Below are 22936 nucleotides of genomic sequence, written 5' to 3' on the forward strand. Positions count from 1 at the left end.
CCCAAACCCTTCCCCCCCAGTCTCTCCACACACACCCTCCCAAACTGGGGTCAATGGGCTCTGGGGAGTCCCCCCCCCAAAATCTGGGCCCATCTGCCTCCAACTGGTGCAACCCCCAATCCATGCCAAGCTCATTAGTTCTGTCTCCCTCCTCAATCCTTGACCAGCAGGATGGGGGGGGGCGCCCAGACCCTGGAACACTTGCCCCCCCCCACGCCCTCAAAAATATACAGTTCCGCTCCCCAGAAGGTCAGACATAGGGGGTCGGGGGAGGGCAAGGATTATAGTTGGGACAACGTGGGTGGAGGGTGGTGGGGAGGAGCCCCCCAGCCTAGCACAGACTTTGGGGGAGGCACGTTCCCAGCCAGGCAGAGACCCCTGGGGGCCAATAGGGCCCCTTACCTTTGTGGTGGCTACAGTGCCACACTGCTGCTCCCAGAGCTGCAGAGAGAACCCAGGAGTCCTGGCTCCCAGCCCCCCTGCTCTAACCACCAGCCCCCACTCCCCTCCCAGCGCCAGGGAGAGAACCCAGGAGTCCTGGCTCCCAGCCCCCCCGCTCTAACCACCAGCCCCCTCTCCCCTCCCAGAGCCGGGGAGAGAACCCAGGAGTCCTGGCTCCCAGCCCCCCCGCTCTAACCACCAGCTCCCTCTCCCCTCCCAGAGCCGGGGAGAGAACCCAGGAGTCCTGGCTCCCAGCCCCCCCTGCTCTAACCCACCAGCCCCCACTCCCCTCCCAGAGCCGGGGAGAGCACCCAGCAGTCCTGGCTCCCGGCCCCCCAGTAGAATCACATCCAGCTCTGTCTCTCTGTATGCAAATATAAAGTCACAGTGTGAAACGATTGGGTAGATATATATATATATATATATATATTGTCCGTTTTAATTCTCTGCCGGTGGTAATAATATTTCTATGCAAAATATTCTTTTCTCCCCCCCTCCCCCATTCCCAGACCCCTGTAGGAAAGAGACCCCCCCAGTCGCTAAACCTGAAACAGCCCCAGAGGTCAACGCGCCCCCAGGGAATTCCTGCCCGTCCCCAAATGCTTCCTGCTTCACCCGTGTGAAGTACAGGAGAGACGGGCCCAGGGTGAAGGGAGGCTGGCTGGTCAGTTGTCTCCTGGCGTGGGGAGGGGTGGGGGGGCGTCCGGCTGTCCCGGGGGTATTAACTGCAAACAGCGCCACCCTGGGGATGGGTTATGGTGACTGCAGAGGCCGAGAAAGTGCATTTGGGGGAGAGAACCCAGGAGTCCTGGCTCCCAGCCCCCCCTGCTCTAACCCACCAGACCCTGCTCCCCTCCCAGAGCCGGGGAGAGAACCCAGGAGTCCTGACTCCCATCTTCCTCTACTCTTACCACTAGACGCAACTCACCTCCCAGAGCCAGGGAGAGAACCCAGGAGTCCTGGCTCCCAACCCCCCCTGCTCTAACCACCAGCCCCCACTGGCCTCCCAGAGCCGGGGAGAGAACCCAGGAGTCCTGGCTCCCAGCCCCCCCCCCCCGCTCTAACCACCAGCCCCCACTCCCCTCCCAGAGCCGGGGAGAGAACCCAGGAGTCCTGGCTCACAGCCCCCCTGCTCTAACCACCAGCCCCCACTCTCCTCCCGGAGCCAGGGTGAGAACCCAGGAGTCCTGGCTCCCAGCCCCACTCCGCTCTCACCATGATACTCAGCTGTTCCTGTTTCTCGGTACCTACTGATCATCCCTTACCCCTTTCTTTCTCTTCCCCCCCGCCTTTCCCCCTTGCCCCAGGGCAGAAGGGAGGGGGGCAACCCCATACCCAAATTCACCGCAAATTCACCGGTAGGTCTTTTTTCTAGCAAGGGTCTCTGCGGCCAGCTGGAGTTTATATACAAAAAAAAAAATGAAATAAATAAGCATCGTCATAATTAAGAACATGTCCCAACGAAAATGCCTGTAACGAGAAAAGGAAGGACCGTCTGACATCTCCCCGCCCACCCACCCCCGGTTTCATACAATCACGCACAGCCAGACCGAAATACTCGCTATGACCCCGAGAAAAAAGAAATATTCACAGAACGTCGAAAATGTGTTTTGGTTCCCCCCCTCCCACGAGTCTTTTCTCCGCCCGGAAAGAAAAATAGAAATTGCCGAACAGCAAAATGCTCATTTTTTTTTGTCACGTTTTCCTGTTGCTTTTTTGTTTGTTTGGTTTTTTTTAAGCCACCATGCGCCGAAAAGGGAAGGAGATGAACCATACTGAGAAAGAAAAAGGAAAGGAAAAGAACGGGTTCGATCCGTCTGGAAACATCACGGGGGGGGGGGGGAATCGGCGAAGCGCCTGCCTTTTGGAGACAGGGCGATCGGGTGTCTCTCGCTGACGCACCTTCCCGCGTTGGTTTAAAAAGAAAGTTTCCCTTCGGTTGGGTAGAAAGATAAAGGAGGATCGTGGGTTATTTTCTCCTCTGTCCCCGGCCGGGAAAGCAAAAAATAAATAAATAGCCTCGAAGCGGTTGGTAGTTTTTTAATCCGTTTTCCCTGCTTTATCCTTCCACGCCGTTCGTTTTCCCCCTCCAAAGAACGCGCCAAATCCGGGGTCGATTCCACTCCGAAAAGAAACGGGGTCTCCTTTCATCTCAGCGGGCGGAATAGTTTTTGCCCGAGAAATCCGGTTTTCCGATCCTCCGGAGATGCGCTTTTGCTCCATCCTTCTCTTCTTTTTTTCTCGGTGCGTTTCGTTCCTTTCTTCTCCTCCGCCCCCTTTCCGGTCCTTCGCGCGTCTCCTCGATTGGATCCCAGGGTCCAGATCCGATGGGGATGCGGGGCGGACGGGGGGGGATCGAAAGCAAAATGCCAGAAGCGCAGACGTCACAAGCCAACACCTCTCGAAAAAATACAAGCATGCACAGAGCGCTTTTCCTGGGTGCAAAGAGACGGGAGCGGATCTTGGCTGGGGGGGGGTGGGGAAGGAGCCAGGCGAAGGATTGCAAGAAAAAAAAACCCAGAAAGGAGAAGAAGAAAGAAATAGACCGGATCCCTTCCCCCCCCCCCCCCCCGCCCCCGAAACCTCCTCCCCGAAAAGAAAGCGAACGGCTCAGTTCCGGGTCGGGCCACAGTTCCCACCGAGCGGGGAGGTCCCTAAAGTCTCTCCCGGGCCGGGATCCAGATGTACGGCCCCGAAAGTTCCTCGATAATCCGTTTGATTTTGTGGTAGATCTCCTCGAAACTCTCGCCTTCGACGATGGCTGCGAGGGGGGACACGGCACAGGGTCAATAGGGCCGGGGCACCCACAGGCAGCTCCCTGCTGTGTCCCCCCCGTCCCAGCTCACCTCCGCCTCCTCTCATGAGGGATCCAATGGGACAGGGAGGGGCGGATTTGGGGCGGGGGCTTTGGGGCAGGGGCGGGCGCGAGCCCCCACCGGCGCCGAAAAAAGACGGCGCCCATTAACGGGGCGAGACGGGGTGGGGAAAAAAACATCCAGCCCCGGAGAACCCACCCAGGCCGGGGAAATCTCCGCCCCGGATCTGGGGACGCCCATGGGAGCCGGCGGCCTCCGTGTCCCCCCCGTCCCAGGAGTTTGGGACAGCGGGACCGTCCCGGGGAGCTGGGGGGGCCGGGGGGGATGACACCTACCCGAGAAGCACTCTGTGAATTCTTGTTCCAGTTTGATGGCTCGGTCGAAGGCTTTTCGCGCCTGCTCCTCTGTTATCCGCTTGCTGATCTCCCTGTGTGTGGGGGGGGACACACATGGACACCCGTCAGACTTCGCTCCTGCCTGCCCCCCCGAAAAGGGGGCGATTAAAGGCCTCGGGGATAACGAAGGGGGGGGGGTATTCGGCCCCATGGGCTGCGGGACGCAGAGCCCAGGACGGATGGAAGCCGCCCGGCCCACGCTCACCCGCCAGCCCCCACTGGCGGCCGCCGGCTGCAGTGGCTGGGGCAGAGCGCTAGAGTCCCCGCCCCAATTATCTCAGACCCCACCCCCACAGCCCACTTAGACCCCCCCCCAGCCACCTCAGACCCCGCCCCTGTATCCTACCTAGACCACGCCCCCAATCATCTCAGACCCCGCCCCCTATCCCACCTAGACCCCGCCCCAATCATCTCAGACCCCGCCCCCTTATCCTACCTAGACCCTGCCCCAATCATCTCAGACCCCACCCCCCTATCCCACCTAGACCCCGCCCCAATCATCTCAGACTCCGCCCCCAGGCCTGTTATTCTACCTAGGCCCTGCCCCAGCCATCTCAGACCCCGCCCCTTAGCCTACCTAGACCCCGCCCCAATCATCTCAGACCCCGCCCCCTGATCCCACCTAGACCCCGCCCCCACCGTCTCAGCCCCCGCCCCCAGCCCCCATACTCACAGGACGTTCTCCAGGGACCGGGGCCGGATGAAGATGGCGATTGGGTGGAGCTGGGCGGCCTGGAGCCGCCGCACGGCATTGGCCGAGACGTCCAGGATGCAGTGTTTGCCTGCGGGGAAGGGGGGTGTCATCAGCCATCCATGGAGCCCCCCGCTGGCCCCCTCTGCCATCCCTCCCCCTCTCCCCACTGCCCCCCTCCCCCATCCTCTGCCGCTCCTCCCTCCCCCCGCTGCCCCTTTCCCCCATCCTCTGCCGTCCCTCCCTCCCCCCGCTGCTCCCTCCCCCGTCCTCTGCCGTCCCTCCCCCTCTCCCCCACTGCCCCCTCCCCCATCCTCTGCCGTCCCTCCCTCCCCCATCCTCTGCCGTCCCTCCCTCCCCCCCGCTGCTCCCTCCCCCGTCCTCTGCCGTCCCTCCCCCTCTCCCCCACTGCCCCTTTCCCCCATCCTCTGCCGTCCCTCCCTCCCCTCGCTGCTCCCTCCCCCGTCCTCTGCCGTCCCTCCCCCTCTCCCCCACTGCCCCCTCCCCCATCCTCTGCCGTCCCTCCCTCCCCCATCCTCTGCCGTCCCTCCCTCCCCCCCGCTGCTCCCTCCCCCGTCCTCTGCCGTCCCTCCCCCTCTCCCCCACTGCCCCCCTCCCCCATCCTCTGCCGTCCTTCCCTCCCTCCCCTGCTGTCCCTCCCTCACCCCCGCTGCCCCCTCCCCTGTCCTCTGCCGTCCCTCCCTCCCCCCGCTGCCCCCCCTCTGCCGTGCCCCCTCCCCCATCTGACCCCTCTCCGCCCCCCCCCGCCGTACCTGCTCGGCCACCTCGCGCACGGACTGGACGCTGGTCCCGTACAGGTGGCTGTTGTACTGCCCGGCCTCGATGAACTTGTGGCCCTGGATGTCCTTCTCCATCTTCTCCCGCGACGCCACGAAGTGATAGTCCCGCCCGTCCACCTCGTACTCCCGCTTCGGCCGCGTGGTGTCTGGCGGGGCGGGGCGGGGGGGGGGGTCAGGCCCTTCTCCGGCAGCCTGGGGCCCCACTGCCCTGCCCCGCCCCCCTACAGCCTGTCACCCCCGCCCTGCCCAGCCCCCACCCTGCCCCCCTGCACTGCCCCCCTGCCCCACCCCCTGCAGGCCGGCGCCCCCCTGCTCCACCCCCACACTGCCCCCTGCAGCCTGGCAACTCCCTGCCCGCCCCCCCATGCAGCCCAACACCTCCCTGCCCCGCCCCCCTGCAGCCTTGGCCCCCCCACCCTGCCCCCGTCCCACCCCCCTGCCCCGGTGCCGCCCCACCCTGCCCTTCCCCCCTGCAGCCTGGCACACCCTGCCCTGCCCCCCCGCCCCCAGCCCTGCCCCCTCTGCCCCACCCCCATTCTGCCCCCTGCCCCGTCCCACTGCAGCCTGGCACCCCTTTGCCCCGCCTCCCCTGCATCCCAGCACCCCCTGCCCAGCCCCCACTCTGCCCCCTGCCTCGCCCCCCTGCAGCCCCACCCCCCTGCAGCCCGGCACCCCCGCCGTGCCCCACCGCGGCGCCCCCAGCAGGACTCACGGGGGACGCAGGAGCCGAACTTGTCAGGGAACTCGGAGAGCAGATCGTCGTTCGCTCGGTCCTTGGTGGGCCCCAGGATGATAATGGGGCGAGCATAGTGCACTGGGGGGGAGAGAGAGAATAGTGATGGGGGAGAGACCGATTCCCCCCCCCGCACAGCGCCCCCTGCTGGCAGCCAGCCAGACTCTCACCTTCCATCTGCATCACTGTCTCGTAGCTCAACACCGAATCCTCCCGACCTGGGGGCGAGAATCCGAAAGAGTCACCGGCAGCGCTGGGGGGGGCAGGGGCTGCGGGTCGGGAGTGAGGGGCACCGGCAGAGCTGGGGGGGGCAGGGCCGGGCTGGCAGGGGCTGCAGGTCGGGAGTGAGGGGCACCGGCAGAGCTGGGGGGGGCAGGGCTGGGCTAGCAGGGGGCTGCGGGTCGGGAGTGAGGGGCACCGGCAGAGCTGGGGGGGGGGCAGGGCTGGGCTGGCAGGGGCTAGGTCGGGAGTGAGGGGCACCGGCAGAGCTGGGGGGGGCAGGGCCGGGCTGGCAGGGGCTGCGGGTCGGGAGTGAGGGGCACCGGCAGAGCTGGGGGGGGGCAGGGCCGGGCTGGCAGGGGCTGCGGGTCAGGAGTGAGGGGCACCGGCAGGGCTGGGGGGGGGGAGGGCCGGGCTGGCAGGGGCTGCGGGTCGGGAGTGAGGGGCACCGGCAGAGCTGGGGGGGGCAGGGGGCTGCGGGTCGGGAGTGAGGGGCACCGGCAGAGCTGGGGGGGGCAGGGGGCTGCGGGGCGGGAGTGAGGGGCACCGGCAGAGCTGGGGGGGGCAGGGGGCTGCGGGTCGGGAGTGAGGGGCACCGGCAGGGCTGGGGGGGGCAGGGGTTGCGGGTTGGGAGTGAGGGGCACCGGCAGAGCTGGGGGGGGGGGGATATCACAGCTGGGACACTCATAGCGCATGAAGAACAGGTACGAAATAAAGGGATAGTTGGAAACGGAAGAAAGAGGCGACAGCAGGAGAGAAACCCACCTTGAGAGCCCGATCCTGGCACCCGATCCTGGAGGGGGCAGAAAGAGAGAGAGAGAGAGAAAGAGAGTGAGACAGAGATAGATAAATAGATAGATAGATAGTGGGGGTGGATGGGGATAGATAGATAGATAGATAGATAGATAGATAGATAGATAGATAGATAGATAGATAGAGGGGGTGGACAGACAGAAATTGCCCAAACCCCCTTCCGTTTCTCCATCCATGGGGGGGACCCATTACAGCCTCCATTTCTCACCTCCCCCCATCGTATTCCCCTGCCCCACACACAACCCCAGAGCCCCTCCCCCCAGGAGAACCCCCTCCCCAAGGATCCCCCCACCTCCCCCGTCTGGTCCAGCTCTGGTGCCTGAGGTGGGAGCCGCTCCCCACAGCGCTCCTTGGGGGTCAGGCGGAAGCAGCCCCGCCCCTTTGTGGATTGACTCCCTGATTGGCCCCCGCCATGTTGGGAAGGTGAGGAAGGGGTTAATGGCCTCAAATTGGGGCGCGACACACTGTGAACGGTGGCGCTGGCCAGCGTCGGCACGGAGGTGTGCAAAGACAGTTGTGCGCACGCTCGCACGCACGGTGCCACACTCGTGGGAAGGCACGGAGAGGACCGGGGGGGGGAAAGCACCCCTGGGGGTCTGGGTGTGGCCAGGAGAGGCCCAACGAGAGAGCCCCGCCCCCAGCCTTGCACACTCACTCCTGGGACTCCCGCCCCCAGCCTTGCACACTCACTCCTGGGACTGATGGTAGCTTCGCACACCCAGCCCCGCCCTGCCCCCAGGGTGGGTGGTTGTGTCGGGGGGGGCGGTCACTAACCTTGGCCTTTAACCGCGTCCACTCCCGGCGCTCCACCCTGCAGGGAGACCAAACCTCAGAGATGGCTCCGCCCCCTGCCCCGGAGCCCCGCCCCCCTCCTCTCCCTCCCCACAACCTCTCCCCCTGTGGCCCCTCCCCCTGCCCTGCAGCCCCGTCCCTTGTGAACCCTCCCCCCCTCCTCAGCTGCCCCGCCCCCTGCCCTGGAGCCCCGCCCCCTCCTCTCCCTCCCCACAACCTCTCCCCTGTGGCCCCTTCCCCAGCCCTGCAAGCCCGCCTCCTTCCCATAGCCCGACCCCGCAAACCCCTCCTCACAACCTCTCCCCCTCTGGCCCCGCCCACTGCTCACCAGCCCCACCCCTTCCCATAGCCCCCACCCCAAACCCTCCTCACAACCTGTCCCCCGTCTGGCCCCACCCACTGCTCAGCAGCCCCGCCCCTTCCCAAAGCCCCACCCCCTAATCCCTCCCCACAACCTCTCCCCATCTGGCCCCGCCCACTGCTCAGCAGCCCCGCCCCTTCCCATAGCCCCACCCCCAAACCCTCCTCACAACCTCTCCCCCCTCTGGCCCCGCCCACTGCTCAGCAGCCCCGCGCCCTTCCAAAAGCCCCACCGCTAATCCCTCCCCACAACCTCTCCCCCCCATGGCCCCTCCCACTGCCCTGCAGCCCCCAACCCACCCGCAGCCCCACGTCCCCCCACAGCTACTTCCTGACAGTTTCTCCCACCAAGTCCCCCCCTTCCCACAATGCCCCTCTGCCCCCCCTCCGGTACCGTCTCTTGCTGGGCACGAAGCCGATCTCGTCCCCCTCCCCATCGGGGTGGACCCGCCGCGCCTGCCACCACTCGTCGTCCGAGGCGTCCACCACGTGCAGCACGTCCCCGAAGCGGAAACTTAGCGCCTGGCTCAGGAACCCGCAGTCCTTCGTCTTGTCGTAGTCGAACAGCGCCCTGCGGGGGCAGGGCCAGGGGTCAGAGAACCCAGGAGTCCGGGCTCCCAGCCCCCACTGCTCTAACCCACCAGCCCCCACTCCCCTCCCAGAGCCGGGGAGAGAACCCAGGAGTACGGGCTCCCAGCCCCCCCCTGCTCTAACCCACCAGCCCCCACTCCCCTCCCTGCGCCGGGGAGAGAACCCAGGAGTCCGGGCTCCCAGCCCCCACTCCCCTCCCAGAGCCGGGGAGAGAACCCAGGAGTCCTGGCTCCCAGCCCCCACTGCTCCAACCCACCAGCCCCCACTCCCCTCCCAGAGCCGGGGAGAGAACCCAGGAGTCCGGGCTCCCAGCCCCCCCCTCCCCTCCCAGAGCTGGGGAGAGAACCCAGGAGTCCGGGCTCCCAGCCCCCCCCTCCCCTCCCAGAGCCGGGGAGAGAACCCAGGAGTCCTGGCTCCCAGCCCCCCCGCTCTAATCCAGCGGAGGAGACTACACTCCCCTTCTGCGGAGAGGTGGGATATTGGGGTAACCGGCTTCATGTGGATGAGGGGCAGAGTCCGTGGGGTGGTCAGCAGCCGGGTCCGGGAGGGGGTCGTGTGGGTGGGGACAGTGGGGGGGTCGGGGGGGGGCTTGTGGGAGTCAATGGTGGGATGGGAGGGTTCGCGAGGGTCCATGGGAGGGGGCTCATGGGGGGTCAGTGAGGGGTTGGGAGGGTCTTGGGGCTCTGTGGGGGGATGGGGGGTTTCAGGGGGTGGGCAGGCTCCTGGGGGTCTGTGGGGGGCCAGGGGGGGCTTGGGGGGGGGTCCATGGAGGCATGTGGTGGAGTGGAGGATCTCAGGGGGCTGGGGGAGGCACCTGGGGGTCTGGGGGGCCTGGGAGGGCTTGTGGGTGTGTGGGGGACTCGGGGGGGGCTCTCACCGGATATAAAAGCCCCTCTTGGGGTTGCTGCGGAGCGACGCCGTCCCAGAGCCCAGGCTGCTGTTCATCAGCTGCTCCCGCAGGTCATGGATTTTGGCCTCGAAGCGGCTGTACTCTGGGGGGAGGGGGGAATTGGGGGGGGTGAGGGCCAGGTGATGCCTTGGGCCGCCCCCCCCCCCCCGAACTTCCCTCTCCACCCCTCGTGGTCCCCCAAATCCACCTGGCCAGTGAGACGCCTGCTTCCGGTACAACCCGCCGGTCCTCCCGCCCGCCCTCCATCACTTCATCCCTACATCCCACCCACCCATCTCTCCACCCAACCTCCATCCCCATCCCTCTGTCCTCCCTCCCGCCCGCCCCCCCATCCCTTCGTCATCCCACCCTCACCCATCCCTCCATCCACCCACCACCCTCCATCACCTCATCTCTCCACCCGTCCATCCATTCAACACCCCATCCCTCCATCCTCCCGTCCGCCCACCCAACCTCCATCCCCATCCCTCTGTCCTCCCGCCAGCCCCATCCCTCCGTCCTCCTGCCCCCCATCCCTCCATCCTCCTGCCCTCACCCATCCCTCCATCCTCCCGCCCGCACCCCATCCCTCTGTCCTCCTGCCCCCCCATCCCTCCATCTATCCATCCACCCAACACCCCACCTATCTATCCATCCACCCAACACCCCACCTATCTATCCATCCACCCACCCATCCTCAATCACTTCATCCCTCCATCCCACCCACCTCTCCATCCAACCTCCATCCCCATCCCTCCATCCATCCACCCAACCTCCATCCCCATCCCTCTGTCCTCCCGCCAGCCCCATCCCTCCGTCCTCCTGCCCCCCCATCCCTCCATCCTCCTGCCCTCACCCATCCCTCCGTCCTCCTGTCCCCCATCCCTACATCTATCCACCCACCCAACACCCTATCTATCCATCCATCCACCCATCATCCATCACTTCATCCCTCCATCTGTCCATCCACCCAACCTCCATCTGTCCATCCACCCAACACCCCACCTATCTAGCCATCCACCCATCCTCCATCACTTCATCCCTCCATCCCACCCACCTCTCCATCCAACCTCCATCCCCATCCCTCCATCCATCCACCCAACCTCCATCCCCATCCCTCTGTCCTCCCTCCCGCCCGCCCCCCATCCCTCTGTCATCCCACCCTCACCCATCCCTCCATCCACCCACCACCCTCCATCACCTCATCTCTCCACCCGTCCATCCATTCAACACCCCATCCCTCTATCCTCCCGCCCGCCCACTCAACCTCCATCCTCATCCCTCTGTCCTCCCGCCAGCCCCATCCCTCCGTCCTCCTGCCCCCCATCCCTCCATGCTCCTGCCCTCACCCATCCCTCCATCCTCCCGCCCGCACCCCATCCGTCTGTCCTCCTGCCCCCCCATCCCTCCATCTATCCATCCACCCAACACCCCACCTATCTATCCATCCACCCACCCATCCTCAATCACTTCATCCCTCCATCCCACCCACCTCTCCATCCAACCTCCATCCCCATCCCTCCATCCATCCACCCAACCTCCATCCCCATCCCTCTGTCCGTGCATCCACCCAACCTTCATCCCCACCCCTCCGTCCGTCCATCCACCCACCCAACACCCCATCTATCCATCCATCCACCCATCCTCCACCACTTCATCCCTCTGTCCATCCCACCCGCCCCATATCTATCCATCCATCCACCCATCCTCCATCACTTCATCCCTCTGTCCATCCCACCCACCCCATATCTATCCATCCTCCCACCCATCCTCCATCACTTCATCCCACCCGCCCCATCCCTCCATCCAACCTACATCCCCATCCCTCCCTCCGTCCATTCACCCACCCAATCTCCATCCAACACCCCACCCATCCCTTCACCCGGCTGGACAACCCCCAGGCATCCCTCCATCCTTCCAACCTCCATCCGTCTTTCCAACCCCATCCGCCCACCCACCCAACCCCGGATCCATCCACCCACCCAAACCCTGTCCCTCCCTCCACACCACCCAGAGGCGGGATGTGCCTCCAGCCCCGCCCCCAGCCCCCAGCTGAGACTCACCATCAGGTTTATACTGTGCGATGATCGTCACCGTCTGCCCAGCATTTTTCAGAGCGATGGCAGCCTGCTCGTGGGTTGCGTTCCGGAGATCCACCCCGTTCACCTGCGGGGAGAGGGAAGCAACGTCAGGGGGGCGGGGAATGGGGGCAGGGGCCTGTCCCCTCTAGGGGGCGCCGGCTCCCACCTGGCCCCAGGGCAGGGACTGGCTGGCTCAGGGGGGCAGGGAATGGGGCAGGGGCCTGTCCCCTCTAGGGGGCGCCGGCTCCCATCTGGCCCCAGGGCGGGGACTGGCTGGCTCAGGGGGGCGGGGAATGGGGCAGGGGCCTGTCCCCTCTAGGGGGCACCGGCTCCCACCCGGCCCCAGGGCAGGGACTGGCTGGCTCAGGGGGGCGGGGAATGGGGCAGGGGCCTGTCCCCTCTAGGGGGCGCCGGCTCCCATCCGGCCCCAGGGCAGGGACTGGCTGGCTCAGGGGGGCAGGGGCCTGTCCCCTCTAGGGGGCACCAGCTCCCATTTGGCCGCAGAGTGGGGGACTGGCTGGCTCAGGGGGGCGAGTTCTTACCGAGAGGATCTGGTCCCCTTTCCGCAGCTCCCCACTCAGGTCAGCCGGCCCCCCGAAGGAGATGAAGATTCCTTCGCCGTCCTCACCCCCGACAATGTTGAATCCCAGGCCCGTCGAGCCGCGGTGGATGATGATCCGGCGGGGTTCCCTGGGGGGGGTGGGGTGGGGGTAGAGAGGTCAGGAACCCCCATGGGGAAGGGGGACAGTCACCGACGAAGTCCCGCAACACCCCACCACCAGAGTGCACAGCGGGGGACGCAGAGCACCCAGGAACGATGGGGTTGTGTGAGGTCTGACTGTAATGACCCCTTTAGGTTACAGTGGGTGGCTGTATGTCTTGTGGGCGACGGTAGCTTACGTGTGCGGCTGTACGTCGCTGCAACTTTGTGTGTGTGTGTGTGTGTTTGCCTCGTGTGCCTGTACATCACAGGCGCACTCTTGAACCTCCACAACATGTAGGCACCTGTACTTTCACCGGCGCCTGTGTGCATTTGCCAGTACCCCTCCTGTTTGCCTGTACGCAAGGTGTACACCTGAACCTTGCGGATGCCCCCGTGTGCCTGTACTTCATCATGAGGCTGTAAGGGTTGCATGGACTGGCAGGGCGCCTGTATCTTATCTTTGTGCTTGTAGCACCTGTTACAGGATGTGATAACATATACATTTGACATGTACTCCTATTTGAACGCCTGTACATCCTGTGGGCACCTGAACATTACATGGTAGCCTGTAGGTCACACGTGTGGCCGTGTGTTACATGTCTACCTGTATATTCCAGATGCGGCTGTATATTCTGTAAATACCTATACAGCATCTGAGCGCCTGTAACCTTACCGAGTTGCCTGTTCATTATGTGGCTGAGTGTATGTCAGAACGGTGTCTGTGTGTTATGTGGGTACCTGAATGTCTCACGGCTGCCTGTCTATTAGCTGTGCGCCTCTGTGTTATGTACACAGCTGTACATTACCTGTGCGCCTGTGTGTTACGGTGTGTGGCTGTACATTACCCGTGTGCCTGTGTGTTATGGTGTGTGGCTGTACCTTACCCGTGTGCCTGTGTGTTATGGTGGGTGGCTGTACATTACCCGTGTGCCTGTGTGTTATGGTGGGTGGCTGTACATTACCTGTATGTTACGGTGGGTGGCTATAGGTAACCTTTGCGCCTGTATGTTACAGTGTTTGGCTGTACATTAGCTGTGCACCTGTATGTTACCGTGCATGGCTGTATGTAACCTGTGCACCTGTATGTTACCGTGCATGGCTGTATGTAACCTGTGTACCTGTATGTTACCATGCATGGCTGTATGTAACCTGTGCACCTGTATGTCCACGGTGTGTGCTTTTACATTAATTATGTGCCTGTACATTACGGTGCATGGTTGTCCATTATCTGTGCACCTGTATATCATGGTGTGTGGCTGTCCATTACCTGTGTGCCAGTATGTCACGGTGTGTGGCTGTCCATTACCTGTGCGCCTGTATGTCACGGTGTGTGTTTTACATTACCTGTGCGCCTGTATGTCACGGTGTGTGGCTGTACACTACCTGTGCGCCTGTATGTCAAGATGTGTGGTTTTACATTACCTCTGCGCCTGTACATTATGGTGCGTGGTTGTCCACTGCCTGTGCACCAGTATATCATGCATGCGGCTGTGTGTTACATGTACGCCTGTATGTTACGGGTACACCTGTCGTCTCCTGCACTCAGGCGCCTACACTTCAGACGGATAACTGTGTGCACCCCTGGCAGATGAACGCCATTAAGAGGCCACAAAGGGGGTGATCTTTGTACACCCCAAACCGTACCCTCTTCCTCTCTGGGCGGCAGGCGCCAGTCACCTCCCTCCCTCGGCACCCAGCCCCGCTAGGGGGCAGCCCCCAGGGGAGGGGCAGGGGCTTTGCTCACCTGGGTATGTCCTCTTCCCCCATCATCTCCTTGGGGATGGGGGAGTAGCGCCGGGGGGAGGTGGGGGTCATGGCTTGGGGGTAGTCGGTCCCCCAGGTAACTCTGGTGACTGATTTCGTTGTCCAGGTGCTGGGAATACGCTGGAGCAGGGAGAGAAAAGGGGGCGGCGTTAATGGCTGAGATGTGGGCCACCTCTGGGGTGGGGCGGCCGTTCAGGCCGGGCTCCCGCCCCGCTCCCTGCCCCCCCCCCAGCACAGTTCTCACAGGTGGTGATGTCCGGGCGGGGCGTAGGAGTCGTTGAGGTACATGTTGGTGGGTTTGGCCACCTTCAGGTAGACGACGTCGTACGTGTTCTTCAGCGCGGCCACGGCGTCCTCGTGCATCACATCCTCCAGGCTGACGTTGTTCACCTGGAGAGGGGGAGACGGGGGGGACGCAGGGTCAGACCCATGGGCCCCATCTCCCGCCCCCAGTATCCCACCTGCCTCCTGCCCCGGCTCAGACCCACGGGCTCTTCTACTCTCGGCAATATCCAGCGGCAGGGAGTTCTGCAGGGAGTTCCCACACAGCTCAGCACCCCTCCCTGCTCCAGTAAGCCCCTCCCACTCAGCTTTCCCCAGACATAGGCTCCTCCCCCTCAGCTAAGCCCCTCCCCTCAATTAGGCCCCTCCCTAACTCTTTCCACTCCGCTAAGCCCCTCCCACCCTCCACTCCCTCCGCTCAGGCCCATCCCCCCCGGGGGCTCAGTTAACCCCTGCCTGGCTGGGGCGGGGGGGCGACTCACCGCCAGGATCTTGTCCCCCGATCTGGAGGCGCCCGTCCTTGTGGGCGGCCCCCCCCCTCGATGATCTTGGTGACGTAGATGCTGTTGTCCCCGGGGATGTGCTGGTTCCCAACACCCCCCGCGATGCTGAACCCCAGACCTGAGCAGGGGGGGAGGGGAGAGAGATTCAGAGCGGGAGATTTTCGGGGCCAGGGGGGCAGACAGATCTGGGGCGAGTCAGAGAGAAAGGGACGGGGGGGGGAGATCCCGGGGGTTCCCCTCTGGGGGAGGATGGGGAGATGATGGGGTTTGGGGGGATCCCGGGAAAGAAAAGGGGGAACCTCTGCCCGAGGGGGAGGATCTCCTAGGAGAAGAAAGGGGGGGGCCGTCAGGGGGAGCAGAGACTGTATGGGGGGGCTAGTGGTGATGTGGAGGGGACTTCAGGGGGACCCCTGGCTTTGGCATATGCTGGGTCCAAGGGGCCTCTCTCCAATATGTGGGTTATCCGGTGGGGGGGGGTCTCTCAGTGGGGGGGACACGAGGGGGTATTGAGGGGTTCTCTTTGGGGGTTCCTTAGCAGGGGACCAGGGGGGGTGGACGATGGAGTCCCTGGATCTAGGGGGGATCTGGGGTGTTCTCTCGGGAGGCCCCAGGGGATGGAAGCAGGAGGGGGGCTGTGGGGGTGGCTGGCGGGGCAGGGGGTGTATGTGACCCCCAAGTTCTCGGGGTCTCTCCAAGGGAAGACGGGGGGGTGCACAGGCACATCCCCAGCCATGGGGGGGGGTCTCTCAGAGGGAGGATGTTCCCAAGGAGCTTGGGGGGCTGTCTGGGGTATCCCGAGCCATAGGGGAGTTTCAGGGGGGCTATCCAGGGGGCTCCCCAGCCGCAGGACGTCTCTGACCTTTGGGCCCCTTGATGAGCTTCACCTCCATGACCTTCTCGGCCAGGGCCTTACGCCGCATGACGTAGAGACGCACGATGGAGCCGGCTTCCTTCAGCGCCTCCACCGCCGTGCTGTGCGTCACCTCTCGCACGTCCACGTCGTTCACAAACAGGATGCTGTCGTTCACCCTGGGGCAGGGACACGGGGAGGGGGCGGATCAGGGGGGTTCATGGGGGCGAGCATGGCGCCAACTGGGGCTCAGGTGGCCCGGGGAGATTGTGAGCGGGTGCCGTGTGCAAGCGTGCGACACCTGCGACGAGCAAGCGTGCGATGAGCGATGACGCAATGGGGGAGAAATGAGCAGCCGTGCAAGGAGCGCTTGGGCGGGTATGCCATGAGCAATTGGGGAATGAGTGTGCAAAAAGTAACAGAGCAGCAAGCAATTGTGCAGTGAGCAGTTGTGCAATGAGCATGCAACGACCAACTGGGCAATGAGAGATTGTGCAACAAATGATTGTGAGCATCTGCAAGAGCGATTATGCAAGGAACAAACTAGGAGAGTCTGCAATCAGCTGTTGTGCAAGGAGCAATTGTGCAAGGAACGAGTAGGTGTGTGTGCAAGGAGCAGTCGTGCAAAGAGTCACTGTGAGCACATGCCATGAGCGATTGTGTGATGAGGAATTGCGCAGAAAGTTATTGTGATCACAGGGAGTGTGGGATGAGCAATTGTGTAGTGAGTGATTGTGAACATCTCCAACGAGTGATTGTGCAAGTGTGAGTGTGTGCCATGAGCAACTGTGTAACAAGTGTGCAACGGGTGCTGGTGCAGGGAACAATTGTGCAAAGAGGGATTGGGGGACCCTCTGCAATGAGCGATTGTGCAACCAGCAATTGTGAGAATTTGCCATGAGTGATGGGGTCATCAGTGTGCAATGAGCAATTGTGCAAGGAGTGAGGGCGAGCACGTGCCACCAGTGATTGTGTAATAAGCGTGCAATGAGTGGTTGTGCAGTGAGCGATTGTGAGCACTTAAAATGAGCAATTGTGCACTGAGAAATTGTGAGCATGTGCCATGAGTGATTGTGCACATGCAATGAATTTTGGATGAGTGCAACAAGCAGTTGTGAGCATGAGCAATTGTGCAATGAGTGTGCAAGGAGTGACTGTGAGCTTGCGCAAAGAGTGAGGGGTGAGTGATTGTGCAACAAATGATGGTGACAGTTTGCAATAAGCGATTGTGTGCAGGCCATGAGTGATTGTATAAGTGTGTGATGAGTGTGCCATGAGTGATTGTGCCCCAAGCAACTGTGCGCACACAAGTGTAAGGAGCAATTGTGAACATGCAATGAGTGATTGTGCAAGTCATTAGGTGCATGTGCAAAGAACATTTAGCAAACCGGTTCGCACATGTGCGAGGAGTGATTCTGCACGATTGTGCACATGGACAGCCAGCCATTCTGGGCACGAGGCAAGGTGATCGTGCAAGAGGCGGTGGATGTATATGCAATATGCCACTGTGGGAGCACCGAGGCGTGTCTTTGCACACGTCCGAGAGTTTGTGCAAGTGCTGGGCACGTGCAAAGAAGCAGCGTGCAAGCCAGTGTGCACAGTCACACAATTGCTGAGTGCACACTCACTCACTGCACAGGCTCGTGCGCTCACAACCTTACACCCCCAGCGCACAGGCTCACAATCGCTTGCACAATCACTCACTCCCCAGCCCCTCCTCTGCCCCCCACCACTCCCCCCCCCCCGGCCCCGCGGGTACCTGAGGCCGGCCGTCCTGAGCCGCCGCTCCCCCAGGGATGATTTTCGTGATGAAGATGCTGGGGTCGTCCCCAATGTGGGGGTTGTCCGTCCCCCCGGCAATGCTGAACCCCAGCCCGGAGTTACCCTGCAGGAGACACCCCCGAAAACCTGTCAGTCGTCCTCCAGGGGCTGCGGGGTCGGGAGTGAGGTGCACCGGCCGAGCTGGGGGGGGGGGGCAGGGCCGGGCTTAGCGGGGGCTGCGGGTCGGGAGTGAGGGGCACCGGCAGAGCTGGGGGGGGGGGCAGGGCTGGGCTAGCGGGGGCTGCGGGTCGGGAGTGAGGGGGCACCGGCAGGGCTGGGGGGGGGCAGGGCCGGGCTAGCGGGGGCTGCGGGTCGGGAGTGAGGGGCACCGGCAGAGCTGGGGGGGGGGGCAGGGCCGGGCTAGCGGGGGCCTGCGGGTCGGGAGTGAGGGGCACCGGCAGAGCTCACCCGTTCTAAACGTGATTTCTTCGTACTCCATCTCCCCCTCCGTCCCGTTCACCTAGACAGAAAGGGGGGGGGGTTGAGAATTGGGCCCCCACACAGCAGAACGAAGGACAAAGAACAAAGGGACGAGTTAATAGAAAGAAGAGAAACCATGGAAGAGAAGAGAGAATGAAAGAATAAACTCAGAGCTTGAAAGAACGAACAAACGAACGAAAACCCACAAGAGCTATTTGCCTGCATTGGACAAGACCCCCCCCATTCACCCCCCCAAATCCCATGGGGGGATCTTCCACCCAACCCCCATGGGTCCTCCCCAACCTGGGACTCTATCGAACAGAAGCAGATGTGGGGGGTCAGAGATGAGTTTGGGGGAAGGTTTGGGGGGGTCACATCAGGGGGGAGTTTGGGGGGAAGGTTCGGCGGGAAGGTTTGGGGGGTCACATCGGGGGGAGTTTGGGGGGAAGGTTTGGGGGTCACATCAGGGGGGAGTTTGGGGGGTCACATCAGGGGGAGTTGGGGGAAGGTTCGGGGGGAAGGTTTGGGGGGGTCACATCAGGGGTGAGTTTGGGGGGAAGGTTCGGGGGGAAAGTTCAGGGGGGTCACATCAGGGGTGAGTTTGGGGGGAAGGTTTTGGGGGGTCACATCAGGGGGGAGTTTGGGGGGAAGGTTGAGGGTTACATCAGAGGGGAGTTTGGGGGGTTACATCGGGGGGAGTTTGGGGGGAAGGTTTGGGGGGGTCACATCAGAGGTGAGTTTGGGGGGAAGGTTCAGGGGGTCACATCAGGGGTGAGTTTGGGGGAAGGTTTGGGGTGTCACATCAGGGGTGAGTTTGGGGGGTCACATCAGGGGTGAGTTGGGGGGAAGGTTCGGGGGGAAGGTTTGGGGGGATCACATCAGGGGTGAGTTTGGGGGGAAGGTTTGGGGGGAAGGTTCAGGGGGGTCACATCAGGGGTGAGTTTGGGGGGAAGGTTCAGGGGGTCACATCAGGGGTGAGTTTGGGGGGAAGGTTTGGGGGTTACATCAGGGGGGAGTTTGGGGGGAAGGTTCAGGGGGTCACATCAGGGGTCAGTTTGGGGGGAAGGTTTGGGGGGTTACATCAGGGGGGAGTTTGGGATCGGGGGGACGGTTCCCAGAGATGACGGTGCATCTAGGAGGAAACTGCACCAGTCCAGACACGAGGCCCCCCCCATCCCCCAACCCCCCCTGGGCCCCCCCACTTGGCTACTCACATACGCCGGCGCCTCCAGCGTGTCCGTGTTGACGATGACAGGCGGAGAATTCGCCTGCAGGACAGAAGGAGGCAAAAGTAGGAGACCCCAGCGTGAGCTGGAGGCATCTCAGCCGCTTCTCCGGGGTGCCACCAGCCCCCTGAGATACCAGATCCCCGCCCCCCTGGGGACGAGACACCCCCAGACCAGAGGCAAGTGTGCCACCCTCCAGGCACCCCTGCTTGGCCTTGGGTTCCCAGCGAGCCAGCGGCTCTGGTCCCCCCAAAACGGGTGGGTGAGACCTGGGGACTTTTGGGGTGGAAGAGGAAGATCCCCCCCAACTTTATGCTGCACCCCAGAAGCAGCCGCACGCCAGCAGGGCTGGGGGGCCCAGCCAGAGGCTGCACCCTGAGCCCTGAAAGGGACCGGCTCCCCCGCGAAATATTCAACCCATCGAGCTCCAAAATGTGACCCTCTGAAATGTCACATCCCAAACGATACAGCAGCCTCGAAAGCTCCTGAGGTTTTGTCCCCCGCAAACAGTGAGGGAACCTCAAAAAACCGACACTGAACCAGCACCCCTCAAAATTCATGGGACCCCCTGTGAATATCCCCTGGCAAAAAATCAGCCCAAATATTCACCTGAACCCCCCAAAACCATCACTCTGAACTGACACACCAGGAGCACCCCCAAATAGCACCACACCAAACCGACAGCCCCAAAGCACCCGGGGAACCCCCAAACTCGACATCTGCGACCCGTCAACCTAAAACTTCAGCGCCACATTTGACCTCAGGGCGGGGCTAGCAGGGGCTGCAGGTCAGGAGTGAGGGGCACCGGCAAAGCTGGTGGGGGGGGGCAGGGGCTGCGGGTCAGGAGTGAGGGGCACCGGCAGAGCTGGGGGGCAGGACTGGGGGGGAGGGGCTGCGGGTCGGGAGTGAGGGGCACTGGCATAGCTGGGGGCGCAGGGCCGGGCTAGCAGGGGCTGCGGGTCGGGAGTGAGGGGCACCGGCATAGCTGGGGGGGGCAGGGCCGGGCTAGCAGGGGCTGCGGGTCGGGAGTGAGGGGCACCGGCAGAGCTGGGGGGGGCAGGGCTGGGCTGGCAGGGGCTGCGGGTCGGGAGTGACGGGCACCGGCAGAGCTGGGGGGGGGGCAGGGCTGGGCTGGCAGGGGCTGCGGGTCGGGAGTGACGGGCACCGGCAGAGCTGGGGGGGGCAGGGCTGGGCTGGCAGGGGCTGCGGGTTGGAAGTGAGGGGCACCGGCAGAGCTGGGGGGGGGGCTGGGCTGGCAGGGGCTGCGGGTCAGGAGTGAGGGGCACCGGCAGAGCTGGGGGGAGCAGCGTAACTCTGTACAGGGAAACACCCCACCCCAGAGGTGGCTGCATGTTGGCCCCGGGACGGGGAAGGGGGAACTGGCCGGGTTCTCCTTCCTTCGCTGGCTCCTCTCCCTAGCGACTTTCCCAGCTTCCCCCGCCCCGTCCGCCTCGGCAACCGTAACCATGGCGATGCCAGGGAACTGGGACCAAGTACTGCAGGGGGAGACAGTTGTCGTGGCAACAAGGGGCATCGCTATAGTACATGGAGCTCTGACCCACCAGCCCCCGCTCCCCCCCTCCCAGAGCCGGGGAGAGAACCCAGGAGTCCTGGCTCCCAGCCCCCTAACCAGTAGGCTGCACTCCCCTCCGTATCACCCAGCCGGGGAGGCTGCGTCTCGAAGCTCTGGCTGAGAAGAGGAGAGAAGGGACATTTCAAATGTGCCTAACGGAGGTTTCCTATCAATTATTCAGAGCCGCCAATGACTCGGCCTTGTCCTCAGCCCAGCCGAGCCCGGCTTTCAGCTGCAGAAGAGCGATATTTCAGCACCACCCCAGAGGTGGCTGCATCTCAGCACCGGGCGAGGGGTCCCCGTGTAGCCAGCCGCCCCGCCCCAGAGGTGGCCGTGTCTCAGCGCCTCTCCCACCCTCCCCCGCCAGTTCCTACAGCAAATTACAATTAAGGGCCTTTAATCAGCTAACTGGGACAGGTGGAGGGTCCCGGAGGGGCTCGTAACTAGGGCCGAGGTGGGGGCAGTTGCAGGGCTGCGTTCAGGTCTTGGATGAGAGACCAGCACCCACTGCTCCAGGGCGGCGCTAGGGGGTGCTGTGGGGCAGGGTGCGGGGGGGGGGTGCTGGGGGGGCAGGGTGCGGGGGGGGGGGCGCTGGGTGGCAGGGAGCGGGGCGGGGGGCTCAGCAGGGGGCGCTCTCCCCTGGCAGGCGGGGCTAGCCCCAGGGTGGCGCTAGGGGGCGCTGGGGGCAGGGGGTGGGGGGGGCGCTGGGTGGCAGGGAACGGGGAGGGAGCTGGGGGGCGCTGGGGGGCAGGGAGCGGGGGGGCGCTGGGGGGTAGTGAGGGCAGCTCCCCTTTGACAGCCTGGCCGTGAACCCAGGCATCCGGGGCCAGATCTCCCCAGCAGCAGAGACGCAGCCCCCACCCCTCCGCTCCCCCGGAAACATCCTGCCCAGCCCCCAGCCTCTAATTCAGGGGGGTGCGCACATCTGGAGCCCCTCCCCCGCTCCTCCATTCACAGGCAGGGGTGGTGACGTCAGGGGTCCATCCCCCATGACGTCATGACTGACGCCCCCGCCCCATTCATTGCTCCTCGCTCCCGACCCGCAGCCCCTGTTCGCTCAGCCCGCCCCCCCCCCCCAGCTCTGCCGGTGCCCCTCACTCCAGACCCACAGCCCCCAATAGCCCAGCCCTGCCGCCCCCCAGCTCTGCCGGTGCCCCTCACTCCCGACCCGCAGCCCCCCAAAATCCCACCCCGCCCCCCCTTCCCCTCACAGCCCCCTGCCCCCTACACCAGCCCCCAACCTTCTCCCCCATCCCCCCTTCCTGTGCCCCCGGCCCATCCTACCCAGTCCCGTCTCTTCCCCAGCTCCTCCCCTCGCCCCCCCCCAGATCCCTGCCCCCTCCAGCTCTCCCTCTTCCCTGCCCCCCCCCGGGCCTGCAGCCAGCCCCCCACATCGCTCTGCCCCCATCTCCCCTCCCCTCCCCCATTACTCCAGTCCCCCCTCCCTCCACTATCCCCCTTCCCCCTCCTCTCCAACTTCCTCCCCCTCCCCTCACACATCACCCCGTTCCCCCCTCCCCCCAGCTCCCCTTTCCTCACACATCACCCCCGGTCCCCCCTCCCCTCACGATCCCCCTTCCCTCCCCCCTCCCCTCACACATCACCCCCAGTCCCCCCTCCCCTCAGCTCCCCCTCCCCTCACACATCACCCCGATCCCCTCTCCCCTCCCGCATCCCCCCGTCCCCCCGCCGCCCCCCCGGTACCGTGGCCCGGCCCCGCTGTCTCTGGGCCCGGCGGACGTTGTCCAGGAGGCGGCGGCCCATCTTCTTGGCGTACCAGACCGACACGAACATGGCCCCGGTGCGGGGGGGGGATGGGCCCCCCTCCCCTGCCCCCCCCCCGCTGCAGCCCCCGCCCCCAAACGGGGAAGGGCAAAAGCCCGCGGGGGGAGGGACTAACCCCCCCTCCGCCTCCAGCAACCGGCCCCCCCCCGCACCCCGGGGTGTCCCCCACCCCCCCCGCCGGCTGCAGGGAGCCCCCGATCCGCCGCCGCCTTCTCCCCCCGCCGGCCGGGACGCAGGCTCCGAAGTGGGGCGGGGGGGAGGCGATTTTTTATTTTTTATCCCTCCGCCCCCGGCTGCCCCAGCTTCCCCCCCGCTCGGTGGCCCCTTCCCCCATCCCGCGCCGCAGCCGGGGGGGCGCAACGAGCCGCGGATCGCGCCTGGATCGTCC

At 64.2% G+C, this 22936-nt stretch overlaps 1 protein-coding gene across 1 annotated transcript; it reads right to left on the reverse strand.

Annotated features, from left to right (window-relative positions):
• Nucleotides 1–3095: 3095 nt before the first annotated feature.
• On the reverse strand, nt 3096–22557 carry DLG4 (discs large MAGUK scaffold protein 4). Its single transcript, XM_065423165.1, is given in 21 exon segments — nt 3096–3202; nt 3593–3684; nt 4326–4434; nt 5092–5289; nt 5856–5957; nt 6047–6094; nt 6861–6888; nt 7683–7719; nt 8455–8631; nt 9529–9643; nt 11604–11706; nt 12164–12311; nt 14069–14208; nt 14356–14486; nt 14862–14907; nt 14909–14991; nt 15733–15909; nt 17491–17631; nt 17953–18004; nt 19179–19232; nt 22468–22557. Coding segments are annotated over 21 exon segments (2178 nt in total).
• Between the last annotated feature and the right edge of the window lie 379 nt (nt 22558–22936).

The sequence above is a fragment of the Emys orbicularis genome, unplaced genomic scaffold (assembly GCF_028017835.1).
Source record: "Emys orbicularis isolate rEmyOrb1 unplaced genomic scaffold, rEmyOrb1.hap1 scaffold_78, whole genome shotgun sequence".
NCBI classification, from domain to species: Eukaryota; Metazoa; Chordata; order Testudines; family Emydidae; genus Emys; species Emys orbicularis.